The sequence below is a fragment of the Arachis duranensis genome, unplaced genomic scaffold (assembly GCF_000817695.3).
Source record: "Arachis duranensis cultivar V14167 unplaced genomic scaffold, aradu.V14167.gnm2.J7QH unplaced_Scaffold_343483, whole genome shotgun sequence".
Taxonomy (NCBI): domain Eukaryota; kingdom Viridiplantae; phylum Streptophyta; class Magnoliopsida; order Fabales; family Fabaceae; genus Arachis; species Arachis duranensis.
In genome coordinates this window covers 3,120,194-3,147,229 of record NW_026264909.1, presented here as the reverse complement: position 1 = coordinate 3,147,229, position 27,036 = coordinate 3,120,194, and the positions used below count along the sequence as shown (strand labels likewise).

The window sequence follows — 27,036 nt, the reverse complement described above, 5'->3', positions numbered from 1 at the left end:
TGATAGAATAATATTACTAATAACACTAAACAAAAACAAGGAGGGAAAAATCCAATGTACAAAGCCACCAAATTGGTAATGCCCAAAAAAGATATATACTCCAAACACGTAACTTTTATATTTCCTAATAACACCCACTTTTATGACCCTGAAATTTTAATACAATCGCCACTTCAACATCCAAACTTTTTGTTTCTCTCCTACTGTTAGATTGAACTGCATATTCGCGAATACCGTTTAACTGTCCAAATAATACAACTGAAACAATAGTGTTAATCCTGCGGTCAAGTATTGAAAGGAAAAGCTCTTAGAAAGATATCTAATTGTGTAGGGGAAATAATACAATTATTGTATCATTACTGATAAATTCTTTAATGGGCTTAACAAGATGGGAACAAAACAAGACAAAAAACTAAAATGTACTCTTGGAGAGAGATCCGAGGGTAAAGTGACTCGACCACTGAAGCAAAACAACAAAAAAGGTCCAAAAGTGAGAAAATCTTTCAATTAATTTTCCTTGGAACAACTTAGGTGACCCCAAATAACAAGCATACTGAAAACGATATATCAATTTCAATATAATTCAAGCACCGGGCTAGTCACTTCTCAGCACTTTGCATGGATATATTTGTACACAAAGCAACAAAATTTCCATGACCAATGGCCCCAATGTACATCACTCCCCCCAGAAATATCTGAATATTGTTGCAGCTTGCCCATCCAAAAAAACATATTCCAGAATAAGAACCTTGGAATTTCCCATTTAAGGTAGCAAAAGTTTGAGATGATACCAAGTCCAATGTCTCTGAGCAACGGCCACTCGATTAAATCTGGGGCATTAATTTCTTTTCGTCCCCTATATTAATATATAATAAAAAAAAGAGATAGACATGGAGAAAATTAAAATACAGCATAGATGGACTGGATATTTTCTAAGAGGTGGATACTTCAATGATGATACCTTCACATGAAGATCACATTGTAAACTGTTAGGTGGTTCAGTCAAATATATTAATCCATCTAATGGTTCACACTGTAATCTTCATGTGAAGGCATCATCATTAAAGTGTCCAGCTTCGTCATTCTTAAGAAATGATGAAAGGAAATGGTATAGATAATACTGCATACAAAGAAACATTTGATCTCTGAATTCAACTTGTAAAAGAATTAGGTGACATAATTTGGACTTGCTGAGCACTTACCAGGCTCGAAAGAATCAAATTTCAACTTATGCACTTACACATAAAATCCTAGAAGGGAGCCTCAAGTGATTCATCCCAGACTTCTGCACTTCCATTAGAGGCATCTTCAACGTCTTCTTCCATTGAAAGCCTAATATATTCTCTATGAGCAAATCGATCCCACTCTGTTAATGTCGGATTCTCGCGCTCCTATTTATAGAGCACATACCAATTACCAAAGTCATCAACAGTGGTCAAGCATAAAAACTAAACAATGCAATAAACTATATTATATGTACCTGACGAATTAAAAATGCATCCCGAGTTTCCAAGGCCATGAACTTGTTTAGATTGAACAGAATATTGAAAATACTTCCTGAGAGTTTACCACCTTTCAGGTCGCGCAGAGTTATAAAGTGTTCATTCTGCAGGTTGAAATTCAAATTTAGAAAAATCTCAGAAAAGTATGCAGTAAAAGCAGTGTATATATATGCATATCAATCAAAGATAGGCAGGATTAGGGGTGACAAAGTAAACCAAGTTTGGGATATGGCATGTTCTAGCACAAAATTCAATTTATAAATTACTCACTATATTAGCACTCACTTTACCAGCTTGTCAAAAAATTTGAATGGTTTTATATTTTAACACACCACATATAAGAGACTTTATTGGGCTTTAAGCACGGAAAGTGCACAGGCTCATTCCACCTAGTCATGAAATTTAATTTCTTATCTAGAAGATACAATAAACTCTAGACCTTCTGATATAGAAACTTCGATAGTATGTTTGAACTCTCCCACAAGCTTAAGCTTTTGGATAGAGGTATATGGATAATTTTATATCTTGACCCAGTTAATAAATAAAGAGATTACACAAGACAATAAAACAATAAAATTGACAGAAGAAAGATGGAAAGGCAATACCTCAGGTTTAATCATATCAATCATCTGGCACAATATATCCTCAAATTGCACAGGCTCTTGGGCCATACATTCCATTCGATGCAATTGCTCCTCATAAAAAAATTGCAATTCATTCCGTGTAAGAACTCCATTTCCATCCAAATCTATGCACTTGAACCTAATTAGGACATATTCAAGTCAGCTCATAGTGACTCTCAGACACACGTAGAAACAAGTCATCCACAAGTGGTCACATATCTAGAGTTTTGTCCAGCACACAGTTAAGTGTAAAGCATTTAACTAATAAATCAAAGAGAAAGAAGCATTTAACTATCAAATGTCCTGCATTTTATTTCCCAGACAACAGTCAACACGACCCTAATTTTCATCAGTCTAGTGCAGCTGCTCTGCAACTAATCTGATGACTTCTTTCAGGAGAAAATAAGAATTAAAATTAATGGTAAATGGAAAAAAAAAAATACCAATATTCAAGGCTTGGCTCAGATGGTTTATCCTCTTCTGCCAGTATGAAGTAAACAAAATCTTCATATCCCATCTTTCCCTCAACCTTGCTGGTAAACTTTCTTGCAACCTGAGATAATTGAAGCAGGTCAAAATCTGCATTTTACATAAATGATGTGATCAATCATGTTAACAAAAGCAGAGACACACAAACTCAGACAGTGAGCCAAAGATTTCCTTCGATAGAGAGCACAGGCCTGTGACCTATGAAGCACTAACATGGGACAACTGACACACTAATGTCAAATTTTTGTTAGACAAGGAGACACGACATACATTTAAAAGGGAAGCCCGAAGTACAATCATTCTACATTATGCAGGGTTTGAGAAAGGGTCGCATCCAAAGCGTGTCATGGAGGTATGCCTATGTGATAAACTCATTTGTTGATATTTTCTTGCTCTTAGTCTTCCCTTTGGACAAGGCATATATATAAACTATATAAAAGAGAATTGGATAGATTATAAAAATATCTTGATATTTTGTTGATATTTTAAACTACAAACTAATAATTTTTTAATGTTTTTATGCCTCTTTTAATTATATAAAGTATTTTAGGTAATTCTTTGTATTAATAATCAATAATACATATTGTTTCTGAACTCATTTTAAGTATAGGCCAAGAATAAGGTTGAACACACCAACATGTGACGGTATTTCGGTGTACCCAAGCATGTTTAGAGAAGCTTTTTTTGTATTCTTTTGTTAAGACATAGAAGATATGCATGTTGGACAAGTGTCATTGAGTGTTGGTGCCCGTAATGTGTCTACCATGTGAAAATGACAGCTCAATGAAGTATCAATGCTTCATACACTGACAAAAACACTTGAGACAAGCAAAATGGATCTACACAAACCTGAGAAAATATTCTATCAACAATTCGATAGGTAAGTGCATGGTTGCCATATCTGATAAGATTCTCTTTGTCTATCAAGAAATCATGATCTGTATCCAGCTCCCAAAACTTGCAGTATATAACATAAAAATGCTCGTACGAGAAGTATCTGCCAAAAATTATTAGAAATTGTTGAACAGAATAATGTGCTTCGGCATAAAAAAGCATTACTGTAGCTAATGGTAACTGATACTTCATTCAGTATACCTACCTCAAAACCTTGTTGATGTCCTCCTCTTCATCTGCATGTAGCATCGCATCAATTATGTTTCCACGCTTCAACTCCCTCAGGGTAAGACGGCCATTTCCAGATCTATTAATGTAATAATATATTCTGTATATTACAGTTTCAGCTGGGCAATGGAAAGACAAGAAGTTAAGAATATTGAACACAACAAAATCGAGAAAATTAAACCCCAATAGCAAGACTCGTGAATGCATTAATTTCTACAAATCAACTTCAATAGAAGTCCAGCCAAAACACATTATTACTGTTTTAATGAAATAAGTTAACATTATAATTCTATAATAGCACTTATTAGTGAAACTAAAATATCAAAATGTAGGAAAAAGTGAAAAATACATGCACATGCATTTATCACATTACATAAATTTATTAGTTAGTGAGCAATTCATTGAAAAACTCAAATTAAAATTTTGCAGAATTGGACTGATATTGTGGGAGAAAAGCAAATGTTAGGATATCCAATACACACAAACATAGATTAAGTCAAGTAATTCAAGAGGACATAAGTTTTTGCGGGATGAACAGAGGATCATTTGATATAATTATACAGCACGATAATGCCCACAGCTTTTAATTGATGAAAACAAAAAGAAAAACAAACAAACCAGACCAGATAATCATAAAAGCACCTAATATACGAACTCTCTCCCTCTCTAACAATAATAGTTTTATACACACAAACAAGGAGATCACCACCAATCAATTGTCCAACAGCTGTAGACTGAAGATTCACTTCCAAATCCACTCTCACCATTGCTCTGAGTCATCTACACATTACACCAAATATTATTCCTTTATATTGAAAGCTGTTTCCTCTTATTTCTAAACACACAACTACACTCTTATTTAGCCTTAACAACTAGAAATTCAACAATTATATCAATCAAACAACATTATACTTATAGTATCCTATCTTATCTTGTAGCATTTATTTAGTTGAATCATCAAAAACTAAACATTTTTTTCATGATTTCCTATTTGTTTTTCTTGGTCTCCCTCAACCTATAGCAATTAAGTACCTTTCAAGCGTTCTACTCTCTTTACTAGGACTTCTAGAAGCCTTCTCCGCATGACCAAATTACCTTCCCAAAATTTTCAGAAATAGCATCATTCTTAACCCTATCTTGTCTAATCTGTGCACTCATCTAATGCAACATTCTCAAATCTACGATACTGATCTTATCTTTTGTTGGTTGTTCACCATCCTGGCATTCTTTCCATACACCTCTGCCAGTCTTATTACTGTAGACTGTAGTGAAACTGTAAAATCTGTCCTTAAACTTTCGTAGTTGCTGGTCTTATTATTGTGGTAGTGTGGTCTAAATTGTAGTTAAACTTTAGGACTTTTTTCCGCAAATGACACATGACATGGAGTGCTCCATTTTTCCAGTTAGCATGAATACTATGATAGTATCATTTACATCATCTTTAATTTCCCCATCATTTTCTCTGGGGGACCTAGACCCTAAAGCATGTGATGTTTCGCAACATATGGTCTCCGATTTTCATTTCCAAGCTAGAATATGCCCCCTTAGGGGACATCAAATGATCTAATTGTCAGAAATGAGGAATGTGCCACAAAATACCATCTAGAATCAGAGAGATCACATCCTTGACATTTCTCTTAATGAATAATGATATTAATGAATAGCAAGTGAAATAGATTTCCATGTGAAAATTATGTTTTTCAGGAACAAAGTATGCAAAAATAATACAAACCATATCTCTCTTGAAACTCCGGTGTGCTTTGTAGGAACTCCAGCCCTGGATGAGTTGCTAAAAGCTCACGTAGTACAGGCTTAAAATCATCCTGACAGGTTTAAAGATGTTTTAGTGAAGGAAACGAAGTGTGGATCATAACAAAATATTCAAGCATTATACATGGAACGAACAAATAACATTCTGATAAATATCTAAAGACTGAATCACTGTATGGAGGAGGTAAATGATACTAAATGAAATGATAAGTAGACAAAAATAGATAGAATAAAAAACCTGAGTAAGGTATTTCAGATGTGGTTGCTTTAAAATTGTGAATATTTGAGCTGCTATATCCATTGTCAACATGTTGCCATTAATCCAATAATCAATAAATGCTTCCCTACAGGAATATCAAATCAACGAATTAAACAAGTACTAGGACATACTACAAAATAATAATAAACGAAAACCAGTAATTCACCAATAACTCCCTACGTGAAGAGCAAGGAGAGAATCCAACCCATATTTAATACTTCAATAAGGCAACATTTCACACAAATTTAATCAGCACAGGATCTGGTGCCAAAACATGAAGAGTTATGTTTGCGAAAGGAGAAAAGATTCTGCAGGAAGCATTCTTAACACATGAACAGGACACCACAAAACATACTGCCCCACTATAAATGACAGTTTGACAAGTAGATTTCTTGTTTAGTGACAAAAATAATGACTAGCACTTTTCAGACAAATACTGTATTAACTTTTTAGCGTATGATCTCATTGTTGACTTTTTCATCTCTTCCCCTTGGTGTCTCCTTAATTTTGGTTCCTCCTTTGAGCCCTTGACAGTGCGATGTCAGATGCATAATGCATTTTACATAATATATATAAATAAAGGATAAAAAAAATCCTGAATATTAAGCAGGAGATGATTTAGGAAAAAGAAATAAGTTCTATATGACCCAATTTAGTACTAGAAACAAAAGCAATCAGCAATCAAAGATATGGAGAAAGAAATCATAATTCAATCTTCATATGTTGATGGAAATTTTGACAATACTTCAATAACAATTTCAAATGCAAATCTCAATACATAGGGAACAATTTCATTTTTTGGAAAGAAAACTGGGGATTGGATAATGTAGTCAAGAAGCAAGCAAATGGTTGAACTCTCCGACTGATATACCAGTGAAAGAAAGTCCCACAAATGCTTTTACAAAAAGAAATAATGCAATAATCTAGAGCACAATTATGAATAATCTTTCTGAATGACCCAATGATTCTAAAGCTACTCAGGATCTAGACAACAATCAATGAAGTGACCAACAGCTCAAACAAGATTCACCATACAATGCACAACAAAATTTACGGCCACAACTAGTGTTTCCAGATTAATGAAGTACACACCTTGTCACAACACCAGTTCCGTTGTCAATCTTTCTGAAAAGTGAAGTTGAAAAGAAAGATGGCAGCTTGCATACTTCCTTGGTAAGTAATTTGAATTCTGGCATGGCAAGTATAACAATTAAATTAAGTTAATTTTTGCTCAACTTCAAGTGAGGTGAGTATGATTACTTAGGAAACCAGAATGTCAAACTTATTTCAAAACTTTTTCGGTTTTTCCCAGTTACAACACACTGCTCCCTTCAGGCTATCTTCTACTTATAAACATGATATCTCACCATGCATCTGCAGGCCATCCAAGTGATCATGGAATAACTGATCAATTCTTAACATGCATTGTTCTTTCAGTTCATTTGGAGGAGGACGTCCATGTTGAAAGTAGAACTGCAAGCATATACTTATGTTACAAGCATAAACACAGAAGGAAAAAAGAAAATAATAAATGAGCCGATCACATGCAACAGAAATGTAGCACCAACTAAAATATTAACAGAACTCAACAGTGCATCTTTAAATGACTAATTATATTACTTGCTGTGTATTCACAGGGTTTTTGGGAAGCATTGGGTATTTCCCAACTTTGGAACAGCTTCATACAAATAAGTAACAGGATTTATAACAATAATGAGGCCCGAGTTTTGTGGCAATGTGTAGTTTATGCAATCCTTTAGGGTTTGGTTAGAATGCAATGCTCCTTTATTTAAAGGTGTCTGTCTGGCCATCAATTTGCTAGGGGACTATGGGATAAGACTGTACGTATGGCCTCTATTTGTGGTTCTGATAATGGTTGTTGCAGAAAGTTGCCATGTTGCATAAGAAATTGGATAGGGCAACTTGGCCTGCATTTTTTCCCTTATTATTCCATGTGATATTTTCATTTTAGGAGGACATCATATCCTCTGGAATTTAGATCATTTAAAGTGACCATTCTTGTAGCACAGAAAAGCAACGGATTAACTATCCTTGGATCAATAACTTCCATTGTGTATAGGTTCTAGTAAACGATCCAATGGTAGTTAGATCCCACTTCCCTTTACAAGCATGCTCACTTCACAGGATCCAAATCCTATTCTGTTTTAGATGTACTCTCGCTTCCTCTGTTTCTAATAAATTCTACTTAAGAAAATGTATTAGATTTGCCAGACCTGAGGTATCACTTCTTTAACTGGCTCACTGACAACTTTCAAAGGAGAGCTCAAATTGGAAGGGCCAGCTCTTTGTTTCACTATGCGAGGGGAACCAGATGAACTTCTTGGTGAAAGAGGCGGAGCAGTGCCAGCAGGGAACATGGAAGGCAACGAATTACTTGAAGCATTTGGACTAGAGCAATTTCCAGTGACGTTCAAAGGAGCACCTGACTTTGCTTCATTGAGCAGTGATGTTACCTACACATTTAGCAACCAAGACGTGATTGCAATATAAAACCTACACTAGTTATATTGTGTAGAGTCTTCAAGGAGAAATACTTAAACCATAGACTAAAATAGCAATTCAGCCCCAGAAAGATTTGTGACATCAGTTTAATCTCAAAAGGATAAGCAAGATATCGGTTTAGTCCCTAGAAGAAATTTGTGGCATCAACTTAGTCCCTCAAGGATATATGTGACATTCATTTGGCCCTTAAAATATACATTGGACATCAATTTTATCCTTGAAAGATGCATGAACTTATCACTTATTTGACGTCACATATATCTATCAAGGACTCAAGATGTTACATGTATCTTTCAGGGAACGAAGATGTCACAAATCTTTTATGGACCAAACTGACGTCACATGTATTTTTAAGGATTAAATTGATGTCACAAAATCTTTCAAGAACTAAAAGGTTGTCAAGTGTATCATTGTCAATTAGTAGTTTGTATTGTATATTTGGATTACCAACATGAGCTTACTCATATAGCTTAGGAGATGGTAAATCCCACCACGTCAATAGGAACAAACAAGCATATAAAAAATGATATGATTCTCACAGGGTAGGATCTGTGCAACGCTATAAAAACCTTTGGTTTATCTTTAATGGCAGAAATTTTAGGCTGAAGCGGTCAAGTGGCAACATCATTCCCCTTTTTGGTTAATCCCAATCACTCAAGCACCTCATCTTTCTCACAATCCTTCGCCAACCAAACAACCATCAGTAAAGAACTATTAAATCAGATCATTCATTCTTCACCCCATTCATGAAAATATATAACACATATAACCCAAAAAAAGGGACAGAACAAAAGCTAAGAGACTAATTCAAGAAACCCAGCAATGCAGCAAAGACGCCAATTCGGAAACTGATAAAGGCGCATACCAGTCGATTGCTGTCTGGAAGAGAAAGCCACTGGTCGAAGAGCTTCTCGACGAAATTGAGGTTAGACTTGAGTGCCAATCCGGAAAGCTCCGGTAGCTGCAACAGCTCGACGTCCAACGACGCCGCATCGACGACCACCTCCATGCTCATCTCTCATTCACCAGAACACAAAACTGTCACACCACAAAGATAGATCAAAATCACACCGATTCTTTCAATCAAAATTCTTCTTTTACAATTCTTTCGAGACTGTAGCGAGCTGAATTTCAATGGCTTTGAATCGAAGAACGTGTAAACAATTGGATGATTGAATGCGGTTGAGGAGCTGCGGGATTCAGCGGAAACCCTAGATCTTTGTGGCGTTGGAAATTGGAATCAAATCAATTAGTCAATTAGCAGTGTGAATTGATATAAAATACGGTGACGGTGATCTGAGGACGGAAAATGACGGAAAATGAAGGAAAGTGAGAGAGAAATTGAATAGTTGGTGGAAAAAAAAAATTGTGCTTGAGAAGAGATCCAAGCGATTTTGGAGGGAGAAAGGAGAAATAATTGAGGTTTCGGAGAAGCACTAGTGGATCACTTCTATGATTTCTAATTAGAAATTAGTCTAGGAAGATAGAAAATGGAGATTTGAGAGGAATAGTGGAAACAGTGACACGTAGTCATGGACCATGGAAAAAAAAAATCGTTTTTTTCTACTAATCAGGTCCTATATGGTGGGGACTGGGGAGATTATATTGTGCTAAAGGGTGTTCTTTTCTTTAAGTATTAGGTGTTGAAGCTAGGTATTAAGTATAACATTCTTATTACTAGAATGTTATATTTTTATTGTATCATTTTCATAGTGAGAAACATTTAATTATATATAATTATAATAAGTAAAATTTTTACTTAAAAAGTTTTAGTGACTTGATTTTTAAAAAAATTGGTAATATTTTTTTTATACGTATATACATACATACAAATCATTACACTTTTATATTTACAAGAATAATTTATACAAATACCATACAAACATATATTATAAAATCATAATTTCTATTTTTTTTACAAAATATAAATAATGATAACAAAGACGAGGAAAAACATCTAAAATAATAAAATAAATTTGCTTTACAAATAAACTAATGCACGTCTAAATACTTAGTAAATTTTTCATAGACTTGTTCATCTATTTCCTAAAATTATAGGATTAGAAAGGTGAGAACTTAACATGAAGATCTTAATAGAGAAGTTTTAAAATTGTCAAAAAAAGATATATAAAAAAATTTTGTTTTATGACAAAGATCATTACTTGTCTTATAAATTTTTTTTTTTTTGGAAACTTCTTTATCTTTCAAATTTTTCCAAACTCTCTCCTCAATACTATCCTTTTCTCTAAAGTATTCTTTTCACAAAATTAACCAATTCAATTTTTCTGTCGGTTATTTTTCTTAATTTCAATCATGGGACATATCCTCATTTTCTATTCCTTTTAAAATTTACCATTCAGTCAATCTTTTAAAACTACAACACTTCACTATAATTTCGAATCAATAATCACAATTACAAACAATCAAACAGTCAAACAAAAATTATACACATTTTAATTACACAAGTACCAACAAATAGACAAACAAATACAAATAAATGCAGTATTTGTTTAAAAAGATTTTCAAAATTGATTTTCAAATCTTTTTCAACTAACTAATTGACTTTTTATTTGTTTTACAATTTCTTATCTTTTTCAAAACCACCTAACCACTTTTTCTCTCTCTAATTTTCGAGAATTCCTCACCCTTTTTCAAAATTCTTTTTAATTAACTAATTATTTTAAATTTTAATTTTAATTTCATTTCTTCTCCTAATTTTCGAATTTTAACTAATAATTAAAATAAAAACAAAATATTTTCCTTTTCTTTTTAATTATTTTCGAAAACTCTCTCTCTCATCTTCTTCTATTTATTTATTTAATCACTAACACTATTCTTTTCATTTTATAATTCGAACCCTCTCTTCCTCTCTGTGTTCGAATTCTTCTCTTCTCCTTCTTCTATTCTTATCTTCTTCTACTCACATAAAGGAATCTCTATACTGTGACATAGAGGATTCCTCTTCTTTTCTGTTCTCTTTTTTTTTACATGAGTAGGAGCAAGGATAAGAACATTCTTATTGAAGCTGATCTGGAACCTGAAAGGACTTTGAAGAGGAAGCTAAGAGAAGCTAAAACACAACACTTTGAAGAGGACTTTACTGAATTTTTTGAAAAAAAGTAGAGATGGCCGAACCCAATAACAATGGTGGAGGTGCAAGGAAGATGCTTGGTAACTTTACTGCACCAAATTCCAACTTCCATGAAAGAAGCATCTCAATCCCTGCCATTGGAGCAAACAACTTTGAGCTAAAGCCTCAATTAGTTTCTCTGATGTAATAGAATTGTAAGTTTCATGGACTTCCATCAGAATATCCTTTTCAGTTCTTAACTGAATTCTTGCAGATCTGTGATACTGTTAAGACCAATGGAGTTGATACCGAGGTCTATAAGCTTACGTTTTTTCCTTTTGCTGTAAGAGACAAAGCTAGAATATGGTTAGACTCTCAACCTAGAGATAGCCTGAACTCTTGGGATAAGCTGGTCACGGCTTTCTTAGTCAAGTTCTTTCCTCCTCAAAAGCTGAGCAAGCTTAGAGTGGATGTTTAAACCTTCAGGCAGAAAAAAGGTGAATCCCTCTATGAAGCTTGGGAAAGATACAAGCAACTGACCAAAAAGTGTCCTTCTGACATGCTCTCAGAATGGACCATCCTGGATATATTCTATGATGATCTATCTGAATTGTCTAAGATGTCATTGAACCATTCTGTAGGTGGATCTATTCACCTGAAGAAAATGCCTGCAGAAGTTCAGGAACTTATTGAAATGGTTGCAAATAACCAGTTCATGTACACCTCTGAAAGGAATCCTGTGAGTAATGGGACGCCTCAGAGGAAGGGAGTTCTTGAAATTGATGCTCGGAATGCCATATTGGCTCAGAACAAAATGTTGACTCAGCAAGTCAATATGATTTCTTAAAGTTTGAATGGATTGCAAAATGCATCCAACAGTACTAAAGAAGCATCTTCTGAAGAAGAAGCTTATGATCTTGAGAACCCTCCAATGGCAGAGGTGAATTACATGGGTAAAGCCTATGGAAACACCTATAATCCCTCATGGAGAAATCATCCAAATTTCTCATGAAAGAATCAACAAAAGCCTCAACAAGGCTTTAATAATGGTGGAAGAAACAGGTTTAGCAATAGCAAGTCTTTTCCATCATCCTCTCAACAACAGATAGAGAATTCTAAACAGAATCCCTCTAGCTTAGCAAATATAGTCTCTGATCTATCTAAAAGCCACTCTTAGTTTCATGAATGAAAGAATGTCCTCTATTAGAAATTTGGAGGCACAAGTGGGCCAGCTGAGTAAAAGAGTCACTGAGACTCCTCCTAATACTCTCCCAAGCAATACAGAAGAAAATCCAAAAATAGAGTGCAAGGCCATAACCTTACTTGGTATGGCCGAACCTAGAGAGGAGGAGGAGGACGTGAATCCCAGTGAGGAAGACCTTATGGGACGTCCTCTGGACAAAAAGGAGTTCTCAGTTGAGGAACCTAAGGAATTTGAGGCTCATCTAGAGACCATAGAGATTCCATTGAACTTACTTCTGCCATTCATGAGCTCTGATGAGTATTCTTCCTCCGAGGAGGATGAAGATATTACTGAAGAGCAAGTTGCTAAGTACCTTAGAGCAATCATGAAGCTGAATGCCAAGTTATTTGGTAATGAGACTTGGGTGGATGAACTCCCCTTGCTCACCAATGAACTGAATGACTTGGCTAGGCAGACATTACCTCAAAAGAAACAGGATCCTGGTAAATTCTTAATTTCCTGTACCATAGGCACCATGACCTTTGAGAAGGCTTTATGTGACCTGGGGTCAGGCATAAACTTAATGTCACTCTCTGTAATGGAGAAACTGAGAATCTTTGAGGTACAAGCTGCCAAATTCTCATTAGAGATGGCAGACAAATCCATGAAAAAGGCTTATGGACAGGTAGAGGACGTGCTAGTAAAGGTCAAAGGCCTTTACATCCCTGCTGATTTCATAATCTTAGACACTGGGAAGGATGAGGATGAATCCATCATCTTTGGAAGACCTTTCCTAGCCACAGCAAAAGCTGTGATTGATGTGGACAGAGGAGAGTTGATCCTTCAATTGAATGAGGACTACCTTGTGTTTAAAACTCAAGGATCTCCCTCTGTAACCATGGAGAGGAAGCAAGAAAAGCTTCTCTCAATGCAGAGTCAAACAAATCCCCCACAATCAAACTCTAAGTTTGGTGTTGGGAGGCCACAACCAAACTCTAAGTTTGGTGTTGAACCCCCACATTCAAACTCTAAGTTTGGTGTTGGAAGGTCCCAATAATGCTCTGAACACCTGTGAAGCTCCATGAGAGCTCACTGTCAAGCTATTGACATTAAAGAAGCGCTTATTGGGAGGCAACTCAATTTTATTTTTCTATGTTATTTTCCTTCTTTTTAGGTTGATGATCATGTGGAGTCACAAAAACAACTGTAAAAATTAAAGAAAAATAAAAAACAGCATTAAAAATAGCACACCCTGGAGGAGAAACTTAGGTAGCAGAATGGGTGTTTAACGCCCAGTCTGGCACCATTATGGGTGTTAAACGCCAGAAAGAAGCACCAGACTAGCGTTAAATGCCAAAAAGAAGCAACAAGCTGGTGTTAAACGCCAGAAACAGGTTGCAGCTTGGCGTTTAACACCAGGAAATGAATAAAAGCTGGCGTTTAACACCAGAAACAAGTAGCAGTATGGCGTTAAACTCCAGGATTGCATAATAGGGGCGTTTTGCACGCCTAAAAGGAGCAGAGATGAGAAATCCTTGACCTATCAAGATCTGTGGACCCCACAGGATCCCCACCTACCCCACCTCTCTCTCTCTCCCCCTCACACATCTCTATAACACTCTACCCAAAACACCATTCACCAATCAAATCCTATCCTCTTCCCTATATTCTCTTCACCAATCACCTCCATATCTCTTCCCCAAAAACTCCTCCCTATATATTCCCCTCTTCACTCCTTTATTTTCACATATCACAAACACCTTATACCCTCTTGGCCGAATTCACTATCTCCCTCCATCTCCTCTATTTTCTACTTCTTCCCCTTCTTTCTTTCATCTTTTGCTCGAGGACAAGCAAACCTTTTAAGTTTGGTGTGGTAAAAGTATTGCTTTTTGTTTTTTCATAACCATTTATGGCACCTAAGGCTGGAGAAACCTCTAGAAAGAGGAAAGGAAAGGCAAAAGCTTCCACCTCCGAGTCATGGGAGATGGAGAGATTCATCTCAAAGGTCCATCAAGACCACTTCTATGAAGTTGTGGCCAAGAAAAAGGTGATCCCTGAGGTCCCTTTCATGCTCAAGAAAAATGAGTATCCGGAGATCCAACATGAGATCCGAAGAAGGGGTTGGGAAGTTCTCACCAACCCCATTCAACAAGTCAGAATCTTAATAGTTTAAGAGTTCTATGCTAATGCATGGATCACTAGGAACTATGATCAAAGTATGAACCCGAATCCAAAGAATTGGCTTATAATGGTTCAGGAAAAATACTTAGATTTCAGTCTGAAAAAAGTAAGGTTGGCATTTCACTTGCCAATAATGCAAGAAAACGCACGCTCTTACACTAGAAGGGTCAACTTTGATCAAAGGTTGGACCAAGTCCTCACGGACATATGTGTGGAAGGAGCTCAATGGAAAAGAGACTCAAGAGGTAATCCAGTTCAATTGAGAAGATCAGACCTTAAGCCTGTGGCTAGAGGATGGTTGGAGTTCATCCAACGCTCCATCATTCCTACTAGCAACCGATCTGAAGTGACTGTGGATTGGGCCATCATAATCCATAGTATCATGATTAGGAAGGAAGTGGAAGTTCATGAGATCATACCTCTAGAACTCTACAAGATGGCTAACAAGTCATCCACCTTGGCAAGGTTAGTCTTTCCTCATCTCATTTGTCACCTATGCAATTTGGCTGGGATTGACATAAAAGGAGACATCCTCATTGAAGAGGACAAACCCATCACTAAGAAAAGGATGGAGCAAACAAGAGAGCCCACTCATGGACCTCAACAAGAGCATGAGGAAATTCCTCATGAAATCCCTGAGATGCCTCAAGGGATGCAATTTCCTCCACACAACTATTGGGAGCAACTCAACACCTCTTTGGAAGGCTTGAGTTACAACATGGACCAACTAAGGGTGGAGCACCAAGAGCACTCCATCATTCTCCATAAGATTAGAGAAGATTAAAGAGCTATGAGGGAGGAGCAACAAATGCAAGGAAGAGACATAGAAGAGCTTAGGCGTTCCATTGGACCTTCGAGAGGAAGAACTAGCCGCCATCACTAAGGTGGACCCGTTCTTTAATTTTTCTTGTTCTTATTTTTTTTGTTTTTCGATTTTTATGCTTTATCTACTATCTATGTTTGTGTCTTCATTACATGATCATTAGTGTCTAGTGTCTATGTCTTAAAGCTATGAATAACTCCATGAATCCTTCACCTCTCTTAAATGAAAAAATGTGCCTAATTACAAAAGAACAAGAAGTACTTGGATTTCAAATTTTATCTTGAAATTAGTCTAATTATTTTGATGTGGTAGCAATATTTTTTGTTTTCTGAATGAATAATGCTTGAATAGTGCATATTTTTTATAGTGAAGTTTATGAATGTTAAAATTGTTGGTTTTTGAAAGAATAATGATAAAAAAAAGTTATTGATAATCTGAAAAATCATAAAATTGATTCTTGAAGCAAGAAAAAACCGTGAAAAAATTAGCGGAAAAAATGGCAAAAAAAGAGAAAGAAAGAAAAAGAAAAAGCTAGCAGAAAAAGCCAATAGCCCATTAAACCAAAAGGAAAGGGTAAAAAGGATCTAAGGCTTTTAGCAGTAATGGGTAGGAGGGCCCAAGGAAATAAAATCCAGGCCTAAGCGGCTAAATCAAGCTGTCCTTAACCATGTGCTTGTGTCATGAAGGTCCAAGTGAAAAGCTTGAGACTGAGTGGTTAAAGTCATGATCCAAAGCAAAAGAGTGTGCTTAAGAACTCTGGACACCTCTAATTGGGGACTTTAGCAAAGCTGAGTCACAATCTGGAAAGGTTCACCCAGTTATGTGTTTGTGGCATTTATGTATCTGGTGGTAATACTGGAAAACAAAGTGCTTAGGGCCACAACCAAGACTCATAAAGTAGCTGTGTTCAATAATCAACATACTGAACTAGGAGAATCAATAACATTATCTAAATTATGAATTCCTATAGATGCCAATTGTTCTGAATTTCAAAGGATAAAGTGAGATGCCAAAACTGTTCAGAAGCAAAAAGCTACTAGCCCCGCTCATCTAATTGGGACTAAGTTTTACTGATATTGTGAGATTCATTGTATATTCTCTTCTTTTTATCCTATTTTGTTTTCAGTTGCTTGGGGACAAGCAACAATTTAAGTTTGGTGTTGTGATGAGCGGATAATTTATACGCTTTTTGGCATTGTTTTTAGGTAGTTTTTAGCAAGGTTCTGAAAACCAGACCGGACCGGCCAGTCGAACCGGTTCAACTGGGGACCGGCACTAAAAATGGTTCGGTCCGCTGTCAATAACCGCTGGAAGAAAAACCATTTGTAAACCGTCAAACTGGCCGAAAACCAGTCGGTTGGACCGGCCCTATAACCGGCCGGTTCAAATAAAACGACGCTGTTTGTTATTAAAAAAAAACTGAAGCAGGCCCAAGTCTTCGTGAGCCAACCCCCCTTCTTCCCCAATCATTCGTGAATCATCCTAATCCTGGAGAACTCTCAAGCCAAGGAAAACCCTAGCCCTTCATCGCCACCGCCGTTCCCAGGTCCACAGCGCTGCCACCGTCCCAAGGTCGTTAGCACCGCTGCTTCTTCCTCTCCCCTGTGTCCGAAACCTAGTAGCGCGGCATGTTGTCTTCATCTTCGCATGCTTCACGGCATGGAACCAAGGTTAGTGGCTTCTCGTCTTCATCTTAACTGATTGTTTGATCTTCTTCTTGGTTTGAACTTTGAAGTTCTGAAATTGGTGTTCTTTGGTCTTCTTTTTCGGTGTTCTTGTTCAATTTTTCTCCCATTTTTAGTGTGACTATTTTCAGTTTTTGGTCTTCTTCTTCAGTCTTCTTCTTCTTTACTGATGGCTCGTTCCCTCTATTAGTTTGTTACTCTGTTTTAGTGTGACTGTTTTCTAATTACTCAATGGCTCGATTTTTCTGTTAGTTTACTAATGGCTCTGTTAGTTTGTTACTCTGGTTTACTAGTTGTTGATGGCTCCAAATTTTTTGTTCAAATTTTTTTGTTCAGGTGTTTATTCATTTATTTTTCGGTTTGATACGATTTTGCTATTTATTCATTATTTATTTAATTTTGCCATTTTTCTGCCCCTATAAACAATGGCATAAGAAGAGTATGCAAACAATGGAAATGCTACTGGGGATTTAAATTCTGATGACAGAGGTAAGTGGTTTATGTTTCCATGTGATTGTGATGTTAATTTTTTGCATGTGGATACAATACAAATTTATGGAAATGATTATGAGAAAATGCATAACTGCAATTACTGTAATAGCATGACACGAATTTAAGTCATTTGAGCATTCTTTTTTGTTTTTGTGTGGCGGAAAAGAGAAGAGCTTGTTAGTCTGTCTTATTTGGTTTTTTACTGTATAGAACATTTTAGTGTTTTGGAATGTTTCATAATGTGCTAAATGCTTAATGCTGCAGGCAGATTTTAGTGTTTTGTAGTTGCTGGTTTTGCTAGATTTTGGAATGCTGAATGCTGGTTTTGCTGAAATGTTTTGGGTGAAGCTTTTCTTGTTACTCTGTTTTGGACTTTTGGTTTGTTTGTTGCTAGGCAGATTTTAAATATGGTCTTGTTGTTGAAGAAATTAATTTTTCATTGTGCTGCTGTTTTTAATTTCATATATGCTTATTAATTTTAGTTATGGATAATAATATTAATCAAGAAGCAAGTGCTGATAATAATGCATCTGTGCATCTGTGAATAATAATTTGCCCCTCAATCCTCCTATTTCGAATGATGCTGCTAATGATAGTCAGTGACAAGGTTCTTCTAACAAATACCTATCATGGAAGGTGTAATTCTTGGTCTAATTATGAATACAAAAGGCTTCATTGAAATTATAGTGCTCAACATTGGCTGGGAACAAAAGGTATATTTATATGATGCATGTTTTAACTTTTTATAAATTAATTCACGTATACCCATCATGCATATTATTGATTCAATTCATTATGTATGTATGTAGGTATTGGGCGATGAAGTATTTTCAATCATGGTTCTTGTAACAATTCTGATGACAACAATCATCTCACACACAGTGGCAATGATCCACAAGCGAAGAAAAAGGCACATATCATACAAGAACAGAACAATGCAAAGTATACGAACAAATATTTTATGTATTGTTTATAATTTATTTATTATTTTATTCTAAAACATTTTTTCTAGTTGAGCCACTGGTTAGACCAGTTGGACCAGTAAACCAGTGAACCAGTCACTAGAACGGTTTGATGACCGGTCCGGTTTTCAAAACCTTGGTTTTTTGTAGGATCTAGCTACTTTTTAGTATATTTTTATTAGTTTTTAAGCAAAATTCAAATTTCTGGACTTTACTATGAGTTTGTGTGTGTTTTCTGTGATTTCAGGTATTTTCTGGCTGAAATTGAGGGACCTGAGCAAAAATCTGATTCAAAGGCTGAAAAAGGACTGTTGATGCTGTTGGATTCTGACCTCCCTGCACTCGAAATAATTTTTTTGGAGCTGCATAAACCCAAATGCTGCGCTCTCAATTGCGTTGGAAAGTAAACATCTAGGGCTTTTCAGCAATATATAATAGTCCATACTTTGCCCGAGTTTAGACGACACAAACTGGCGTTAAACGCCAGCTTTCTGCCCTATTCTGGCTTAAACGCCAGAAACAAGTTGCAATCTAGAGTCAAACGCCAAAAACAAGTTACAAACTGGCGTTTAACTCCAAAGAAGGCCCCTACACGTGAAAGCTTCAATGCTCAGCCCAAGCACACACCAAGTGGGTCCGGAAGTGAATTTCTGCATCATTTACATATTTCTGTAACCCTAGTAACTAGTTTAGTATAAATAGAACTTTTTACTATTGTATTAGATATCTTTGGATGATCTTTTGGAATTTATCATCTTGGATGCTGGGATCCTTTGATCATCTTTTGATCTCTTAATCACATTTTAGGGGCTGGCCACTCGGCCATGCCTGGACCTTCATCACTTATGTATTTTCAATGGTGGAGTTTCTACACACCATAGATTGAGGTGTGGAGCTCTGCTGTTCCTCGAGTATTAATGCAAAGTACTATTGTTCTTCTATTCAATTCATGCTTATTCTTATTCTAAGATATTCATTCGCTCATAAGAACATGATGAATGTGATGATTATGTGACACTCATCACCATTCTCACTCATGAACGCGTGATTGACAACCACTTCCGTTCTACATGAAAACAAGCTTGAATGTATATCTCTTGGGTTTCTAATCAACGATTCATATTGACTTCCCTCTGACAATGGGGCATCTAAATCTGAGATTAGAATCTTTGTCGTATAAGCTAGAATCCATTGGCAGCATTTTTGAGATCCGGAAAGTCTAAACCTTGTCTGTGGTATTCCGAGTAGGATCTGGGATGGGATGACTGTGACGAGCTTCAAACTCGCGACTGTAGGGCTTAGTGACAGACACAAAAGGATAGTAAATCCTATTCCTACACCATCGAGAATGAATAGCTGATTAGCCATACGATATCTGTGCATGGTATTTTTCATCCGAGACGAGAAATCCGACAGTTGATTAGCCGTACAGAAACCGTAAAGGACCATTTTCACTAAGAGGATGGGAAGTAGCCATTGACAATGGTGACACCCAACATACAACTTGCCATGGATAGGAGTATGAAGGATTGGATGAAGGCAATAGAAAAGCAGCGAGTCATAAGGAACAACGTATCTCCATACGCTTATTTGAAATTCCCACCAATGAATTACATAAGTATCTCTATCTTTATTTTATGCTTATTTATCTTTTAAATTATTAAAACTCCATAACCATTTGAATCTGCTTGACTGAGATTTACAAGATAACCATAGCTTGCTTCAAGCCAACAGTCTCCGTGGGATCGACCCTTACCCACGTACGGTTTATTACTTGGACGACATAGTGCACTTGCTGGTTAGTTGTGCAAAGCTATGAAAAAGAGTTGAGATTATAATTGTGCATACCAAGTTGTTGGCGCCATTGAGATCACAATTTCGTGAACTAGCCTTGTTAGAGCATCATCGTTTTTATGGGTAATTTTTTTAAACATTTAAGAGAATAAAATAGACAAAACATACAATAACAAGAATATAAAGAACATAAGAAATATATATCCAAACTTTTAATGTACATCATATACAACACTTATAGTGTTATACAAAAGATCTAGTCAGTGTACACCCTTATCAGCCTCTACAAAGAAAATATATACATATTTAATACACGACATTTCGGGGCCTGGCCCATACAAAGGCCACCAAACTAACTCCCAGGCTAGTCTAGCAACACTGAAGCTCCTAGCCTCCCTGGTGTACTAACGCAAGTGAAAGTCTAACTTATGCATGAGCATCTTTAGTTATTCTTAGTTATTATTTCTTTGAATAAAGTTAGCGATTTCATTATTTTTATTAAGATTCTCATACTTTTAATCAAATTTCTTGGAGTTGCTTTGATCTTTGGTATGTGTAGAAAAGTGTTGAAAATAAGAAAGATCTAGGAGGAAAAGAGAAGCAAAAGAAAAAAACAAAAATCAAGGATGCAAAGAGAGTGTGTCATGCGTATGCACAACTGGCGACATTAAGCACTTCATGCGTACGCATCTAGCATGCATATGCACAATAACGCTAGTCTTTGCATGTAGGAACCTAGCCATGCAATGTGAAGAGAGAAATAGAAGCAAATTAGGAGTAATCAAAGGGTATCATGCATACGCATCTAACATGTGTACGCACGACTAGCGCCACAAGGAACATTATGCATATGCATCTAGCATACTTATGCACGATTTCACCAGCCGTGGGACGTGGGAATCTAGCTGTGGGACGCTTGGGAGCAAATAGAGAGAGAAAATTGGAGCCTACAGAAGTTGCCGTGAGACGTGGGGATCCAGCCATGGGATGCTTGGAAGCAAACAGAGGGCCAATTGAGGCCAAAAACTTAGCCGTGGGACGGCTAGCTTAAAACAGAGGCCACACTCCCCAAAACTTGGCCACACATTGCACGGCCAAGGCCATGTGTCTCATGCACAAATGGGCCACCTTTGAGGACATTCAATACCTCTCTAATCCTTCATAATCCTTCAATAATCTCTCAAAGTTCAAGTGTTTTATTGGCCCAAGATTGAAGTTTTAAGCCCATGATTTCAACTAAGCAACGCTCCAAGTTTTGAATTTTAATTACAAGAAAAGATCATTAGCTAACTAAGAGTCATTAAAACTTAATTAATTAGATTAGATTTTATTTTTTTTGGAATTAGTTTGAATTATGAAGTAGTTTTTAAGGTTAGTATAAATAGGAGAGGAGCCACACACATGATTGGACTAGCTTCTCTTCTTTGACAGTTTTTACAATTGAGAATTTTTAGGTTTTTTCTTAAAGCATGAGCCACTAATCTCCTCGGTTAAGGTTAAGAGGTCTGTTGATTCTTATGGACTAATATTATAGCTTTTCTACCTTTGATTAATGCATTAATGTTTTATTAAGAAAAAGTTTTCGTTCTTCATCCAAAGGATTTAAATGTGTTGGGAAACAATTCTTTTCGTACTTGAATTCTTTTAATATCTTGAAAAATTTAATTAATTGAATTAAGTTTGAAAAATTCTTCTCACAATTCTTAAGTTTGAAAACTAGACTTGATAAGTGACATCGAATCAACTAGGAATAATTCTTGTGAATTATGTGGTCTTTAAATTAGTAGGAGTGTTTTACCTTTTTTCTTAAATAATTGACTAAAGGATTAGAGATTAATTAGGTTAAAGAGAAATTGAATTACCAATGGATTGGAGTTTGATCGCTAATGATTTGTTATAGATACATCTTTGCATGATCAAGGTAGAAAGTGAAAAGTATTTTTTCGGAAGTCTCAACATCTCTAAAATCTTAACTCTTTTAATCATATTACTTTCTAAACCAATTTTAGTTTACTCTTGTTTAATTCTCTGTTTTCATGCTATTTGCTATTGAAATCCTAAGTTTGTGCTTGTCTGAATAGAATAATCATGAAACTATTACTTACATAATTCGTTAATCCTCATGAGAACAATAACCCACTCCTATGGTATTACTTGCTATGACTCGGTGCACTTACCGATTGTTTGAGGTTTTATAAAATCCGCATCACTAACTGACAAGAAAATTAAAAGGCAAGAACTTAACATGCAAGAAATTAAATGAAGGCAAGTAAAGGCAATGAAAATAGAATTTAAATACTAAAAGAGCTCTTGGTGAGAATTGGGTAATTAGGGCTTGCTATCCTAGTAGTGGACCACAAACATGGTAATTGTGTGTGAATTAATCTCAACTAGTCAATCCTACATCGAGGATAAGTCAAAAGGGCATAATTAACCTCAATTCACAAGTCCTAGCCAACTCATTAATTAACTTAGTGAAAGGCTAGCGTTAGTGGAAACCAAGTTAATTAATAACCCTCACACAATGTGGAATGGACATCCACCACTCAAGTTCACCCAAACCACTCAATTTCTCAACCAAGAGTGAGAAAAACTATGTAAAAACCTAACCAAGTATTTTATCAAACACTTGGTGGGTATGAAAAGAAAGCATGGTAAATGACAAGAAATAATAAATGCTACAACTACCAAGCGAGGAAAATAAAGATAGCAACTCAATAAGGCAATAAAAGAGGCATGAAACATAAAATTGCATTAAATGTAAATTAAAGTAACAAGAGTGCAAATACATAAAAGTGGCAAAAATGGAGAAAATGACAAGATAAAGTAATGAAATTAAGACAATAGAACAAAGAAAGATAGAAGAAACTAGATTAAAACAAGAATTAAAGGTAGCAATTACAAGGAAATTAAACTAAAAACCCTAGCTTCTAGAGAGAAGGGGGAGCTTCTCTCTCTAGAAAACTAACAAAAACATGTAAAAACCTAAACCTAAGTACTCCCTCTTCATCCATCTTCAATTTGGCCTTAAATAGCTTTCGGAAAATGAGTTGGATTGGGTTTTGGAGGCCCAGAATTCGCCCCCAGCGATTTGCATTAATGAGCTCACGTGCATGCAATCGTGCGTACGTAGGACCTACGGTACGTACGCATCTTCGCACAAAAATTCCATCATGTGAACGCACGACATTTGGGTAGTACGCATCCTTGCATGAAGTCACCGTTGTGCGTACGCACACGTCACTGTACGTACGCATCTTTGCAGCAGCTTCCAAACTCCATTTTCTTTATTGATTTCTCCCTTTTGCATGCTTTTCTCTTCAGTTCTTCCATCCCATACTTGCCTTGGAAATCTAAAATCACTCAACAAATACATCAAGGCACCAAATGGGATTAAAGTGAATTAATTTTAGCTATTTTAAGGACTAAAAAACATGTTTTTACAATTGAGCACAAATCTAGGGAGAATTCCAAAACTATGCTATTTAGATGAATAAATGTGGGTTTATTTGATGAAATCCACTCAAATCAAACCAAAATATATCGTAAAATATGGATTCATCACTAACCAAAAGTTAATGCTAAGCTGGAGTGTCATTAAGAGAATGCTCTTAAAACTGACTATTTGTCGTCAAACATCACCATTAGACAAGTCGCCGTGAGGCTCGCCCATCAACTAATCACTGCCTGAAAAGAGTAATTCCTCCTACTCGAACTCCATGTCAGGGTCTTCCTCCTCCTCGTCATCAGGAACCACATTAATATCCCCTGAATCACTGGTAGCACTGTTATCACTACTCACAAATCTGTTAGCGAGCACAGGTCCGTTTGCATGGATATGGGAGCTCTATCCTCAGGAAGTATCGACTTATCATCTGGCTGACCTGTTAGAACTATCGTCTCAGAAGGAAAGTCCTGCTCTGGAGGAATCACAGGGATGTAGCCATGAATAAATACTGGCTCTTCAGGTACTCAGGCTCAGGTGTCGCCTGGTTCAGTGGCTGGGCTGCGAACAAATATCCAGGTTTGTTGAGAAAAGGGTGGCCTGAAGCATCCGGGTGAAGCCAGGACAATGGAAACTCATAGGGAGTGTAACACCCTACCATACAGAGCTTTACACCTAAGATGTAAAACAGAGGTAGCGAGGTGCTACGACCTCTAAAAGTAAAAATACATATATACAAGGATAATATATCTAGGAGCCTTGAGAGAAAAGGGGTACGACGAAAATAAAATCGAAGGTACAACGGTCACGAGAAAATGGAAAGATGAAAAGCTTATACAGAAAACCAAAAGATAGATATATAAAAGTATAGTTCCAAATGATAGTTATATAATCAAGATCTAGACTTGACCTACGAAGCAAAGGTTATATATATATATACAACCCCAAAAAAATAATCCAACAGATAAATATAAATCCTGTTTCTCCAAGTCAACCTTTAAGAGGGTCAAAACATAATATATACAAGATGTATAATCTATACACATATATAAACATAAATCAAATACAAACACCAAGTCCCAAGATAGTACTTCGCTCCCAAGAGTATCTAGAATGCTCAGTACGGTGCCTAGCGTCCTGCATCTAAAAACAATAATATATGTATGGAATGAGAATTGAAGGTTCTCAGAATGGTAAAGGTACCCATGAAGTTAATATATAAGGTCCCGGAAAAGCCGAAGGCATTCCTAGAAATTCGACACTGAGAATTAAACTTAAAGGAATAAATTAAACCATAAATTTGGTAAAACTCTCTAAGGTATCCATGTCTCAACCTAACTTTAATTCTATAATTCACTTTCCGTCTTATTAAACTCTAACCCTATAATTCACTCTTTGTCTCCTCCAATCTAATTGTGATCCAATCCTTCACTTTTTATTTCCTCCATTCCCCCAAAACTCTAGTGCACAGACAAGCAATACAGACAAAGCAAATACAAGTAGGATACAGATACAATAAATAGCAAATATAGCAAGTAAGCATAATAATCACTTAGGCAAGCTCAATTATTACATAATCAAACAAAACACACATATGCATATGATATATGCCTGTCCTATGGCTGACGAGTCTCATCTGTCGGTTATAAAGCCAAACCCGACATGTTCGGTAATTAATCCTAGAGAGAATACCTAACACAGAGCAAGTGGGACAATGCTGCAACCCTTGCATCTTATCCGCATACCCAGAGCAGGGGACAACATCACCCTTGTCTCTTATCCAGGTGGTGTTACAGTTCTCACTTCAGAGCAAAAGGAAATAGAATTCAACCCTTGCATCTTACCCGGAGTCTCAAACTCTTACCTGAAGCAAGTGCATAATACCATTACATCTTACCCGACTTATTGAACTCTTACCTGGAGCAAGTGGATAACACCATTGTATTTTACCCAGAGTCACATTCAAAAATTCATTCTTATTATTATTACAATTCATTCGTATTCATTCACTTTTATAATCAAACTCAGTTCTCATCATTCTTCTTCCTCATCTCTTTTCCGAAGTAAATGGACAACGCCACTGCCTCTTACCCTATCACACATATCTCATTATCATTATAATTCATTCATATTCATTCAACAGTACACTTAAAAATTAATTCTCATCATCCTTCATTCCTTATTATCACACCTCCCATTTCGTTCATCAATAACTCATACTCAAAACACAATTTATTCATTTTTAAATAAATCAAACTCAAAACGTAATCCTTTTCCGAATAACTCAATCAAATTATAAAAGCCTTAAAATCCAAATCTTTATAAATAATCACCTCAAATGAAGCCTCCTATTTTCATAAAAATTTTGACAGCATCTCCTCTAAAACTTGAACTTTTGCCACCCCTCAAGGGTCCCAACCACCAAACCAAACACCTCTCAGTCATTCAAATCATTTCCAGTATCAAATTATTTCAAAATCAAACTAATTCCAATATTAATTTTTTTCCAAAAAACCAACCAACTCCAATAGCAAACCGTTTGCAAAATTGAATCACATATCACAATCCATCAATAATTCATTCACTTCATTCCTATCTTAAGGCCTTCTAGCCTAAGTTTTCACATGACATTAAACATTAACTACGAGAAATCAAAACCATACCTTGGCCATTCCTCCTTAAGCTCAGAACACATCAGTTATCCACCGCTCCTTAAGCTCCAAAGCTCCAACTCATCCCCAATTGAATTTCAGCTCCCAAGATTCAATTCCAAGCTTTCAATATCCACTAATTTAACTCAAATTCAACAAGATACACAATCTAATTTATATAATATCACAACAATCAACATTGAGCTCACTAAATCACCAATTCACAAGGATTGGGATTTTCTTACCATTACCCACGAGTCAAATGGGCAAAATCTGGTGATTATCACCGCTAGAGTATCCCTAAATCATCAAAGGGAGAACTGGGTAGGAAAATATGATTCCATTACCAAATATTTCATTGGATTTTGTAGAGAATTCTAAGATGAATGCGTGGTCGCTGACGGCTCATCAATCAGAGGTCTAGATTGAAAGTTACGAGGAACGAAAATTTGAGGGCAA

The 27,036-nt window shown here is 36.1% G+C and overlaps 1 protein-coding gene and 1 non-coding gene across 2 annotated transcripts; both read right to left on the bottom strand.

Moving 5' to 3' along the window:
- Nucleotides 1-323: 323 nt before the first annotated feature.
- LOC127744393 (probable serine/threonine protein phosphatase 2A regulatory subunit B''delta) lies at nt 324-9,749 on the bottom strand. The gene is made up of 13 exons (XM_052256586.1): nt 9,154-9,749; nt 8,000-8,239; nt 7,133-7,238; nt 6,858-6,954; nt 5,745-5,850; nt 5,469-5,559; nt 3,714-3,855; nt 3,464-3,611; nt 2,569-2,678; nt 2,108-2,264; nt 1,481-1,606; nt 1,241-1,391; nt 324-856 (listed from the first exon to the last, which is right to left on the bottom strand). Exons 1-12 carry the CDS (start codon nt 9,301-9,303, stop codon nt 1,251-1,253), a joined length of 1,614 nt encoding a protein of 537 aa, XP_052112546.1. The 5' UTR covers nt 9,304-9,749; the 3' UTR covers nt 324-856; nt 1,241-1,250.
- A 2,066-nt stretch (nt 9,750-11,815) lies between these two features.
- Nucleotides 11,816-11,919, bottom strand: LOC127744424 (small nucleolar RNA R71). Its single transcript, XR_008005413.1, has one exon. It is a non-coding gene; the product is annotated as a small nucleolar RNA R71 (small nucleolar RNA).
- Nucleotides 11,920-27,036: the final 15,117 nt, after the last annotated feature.

Bases quoted from the DNA above. Each gene is read 5' to 3' on its own strand.
- LOC127744393 (XM_052256586.1), bottom strand. From the start codon at position 9,303: ATGAGCATGGAGGTGGTCGTCGATGCGGCGTCGTTGGACGTCGAGCTG. The intron at 2,679-3,463 runs GTTTGTGTAGAT...CAATTATCTCAG, and splicing joins TTGATAGAATATTTTCTCAG to GTTGCAAGAAAGTTTACCAG. The intron at 1,607-2,107 runs GTATTGCCTTTC...TTCAACCTGCAG, and splicing joins TTGATATGATTAAACCTGAG to AATGAACACTTTATAACTCT.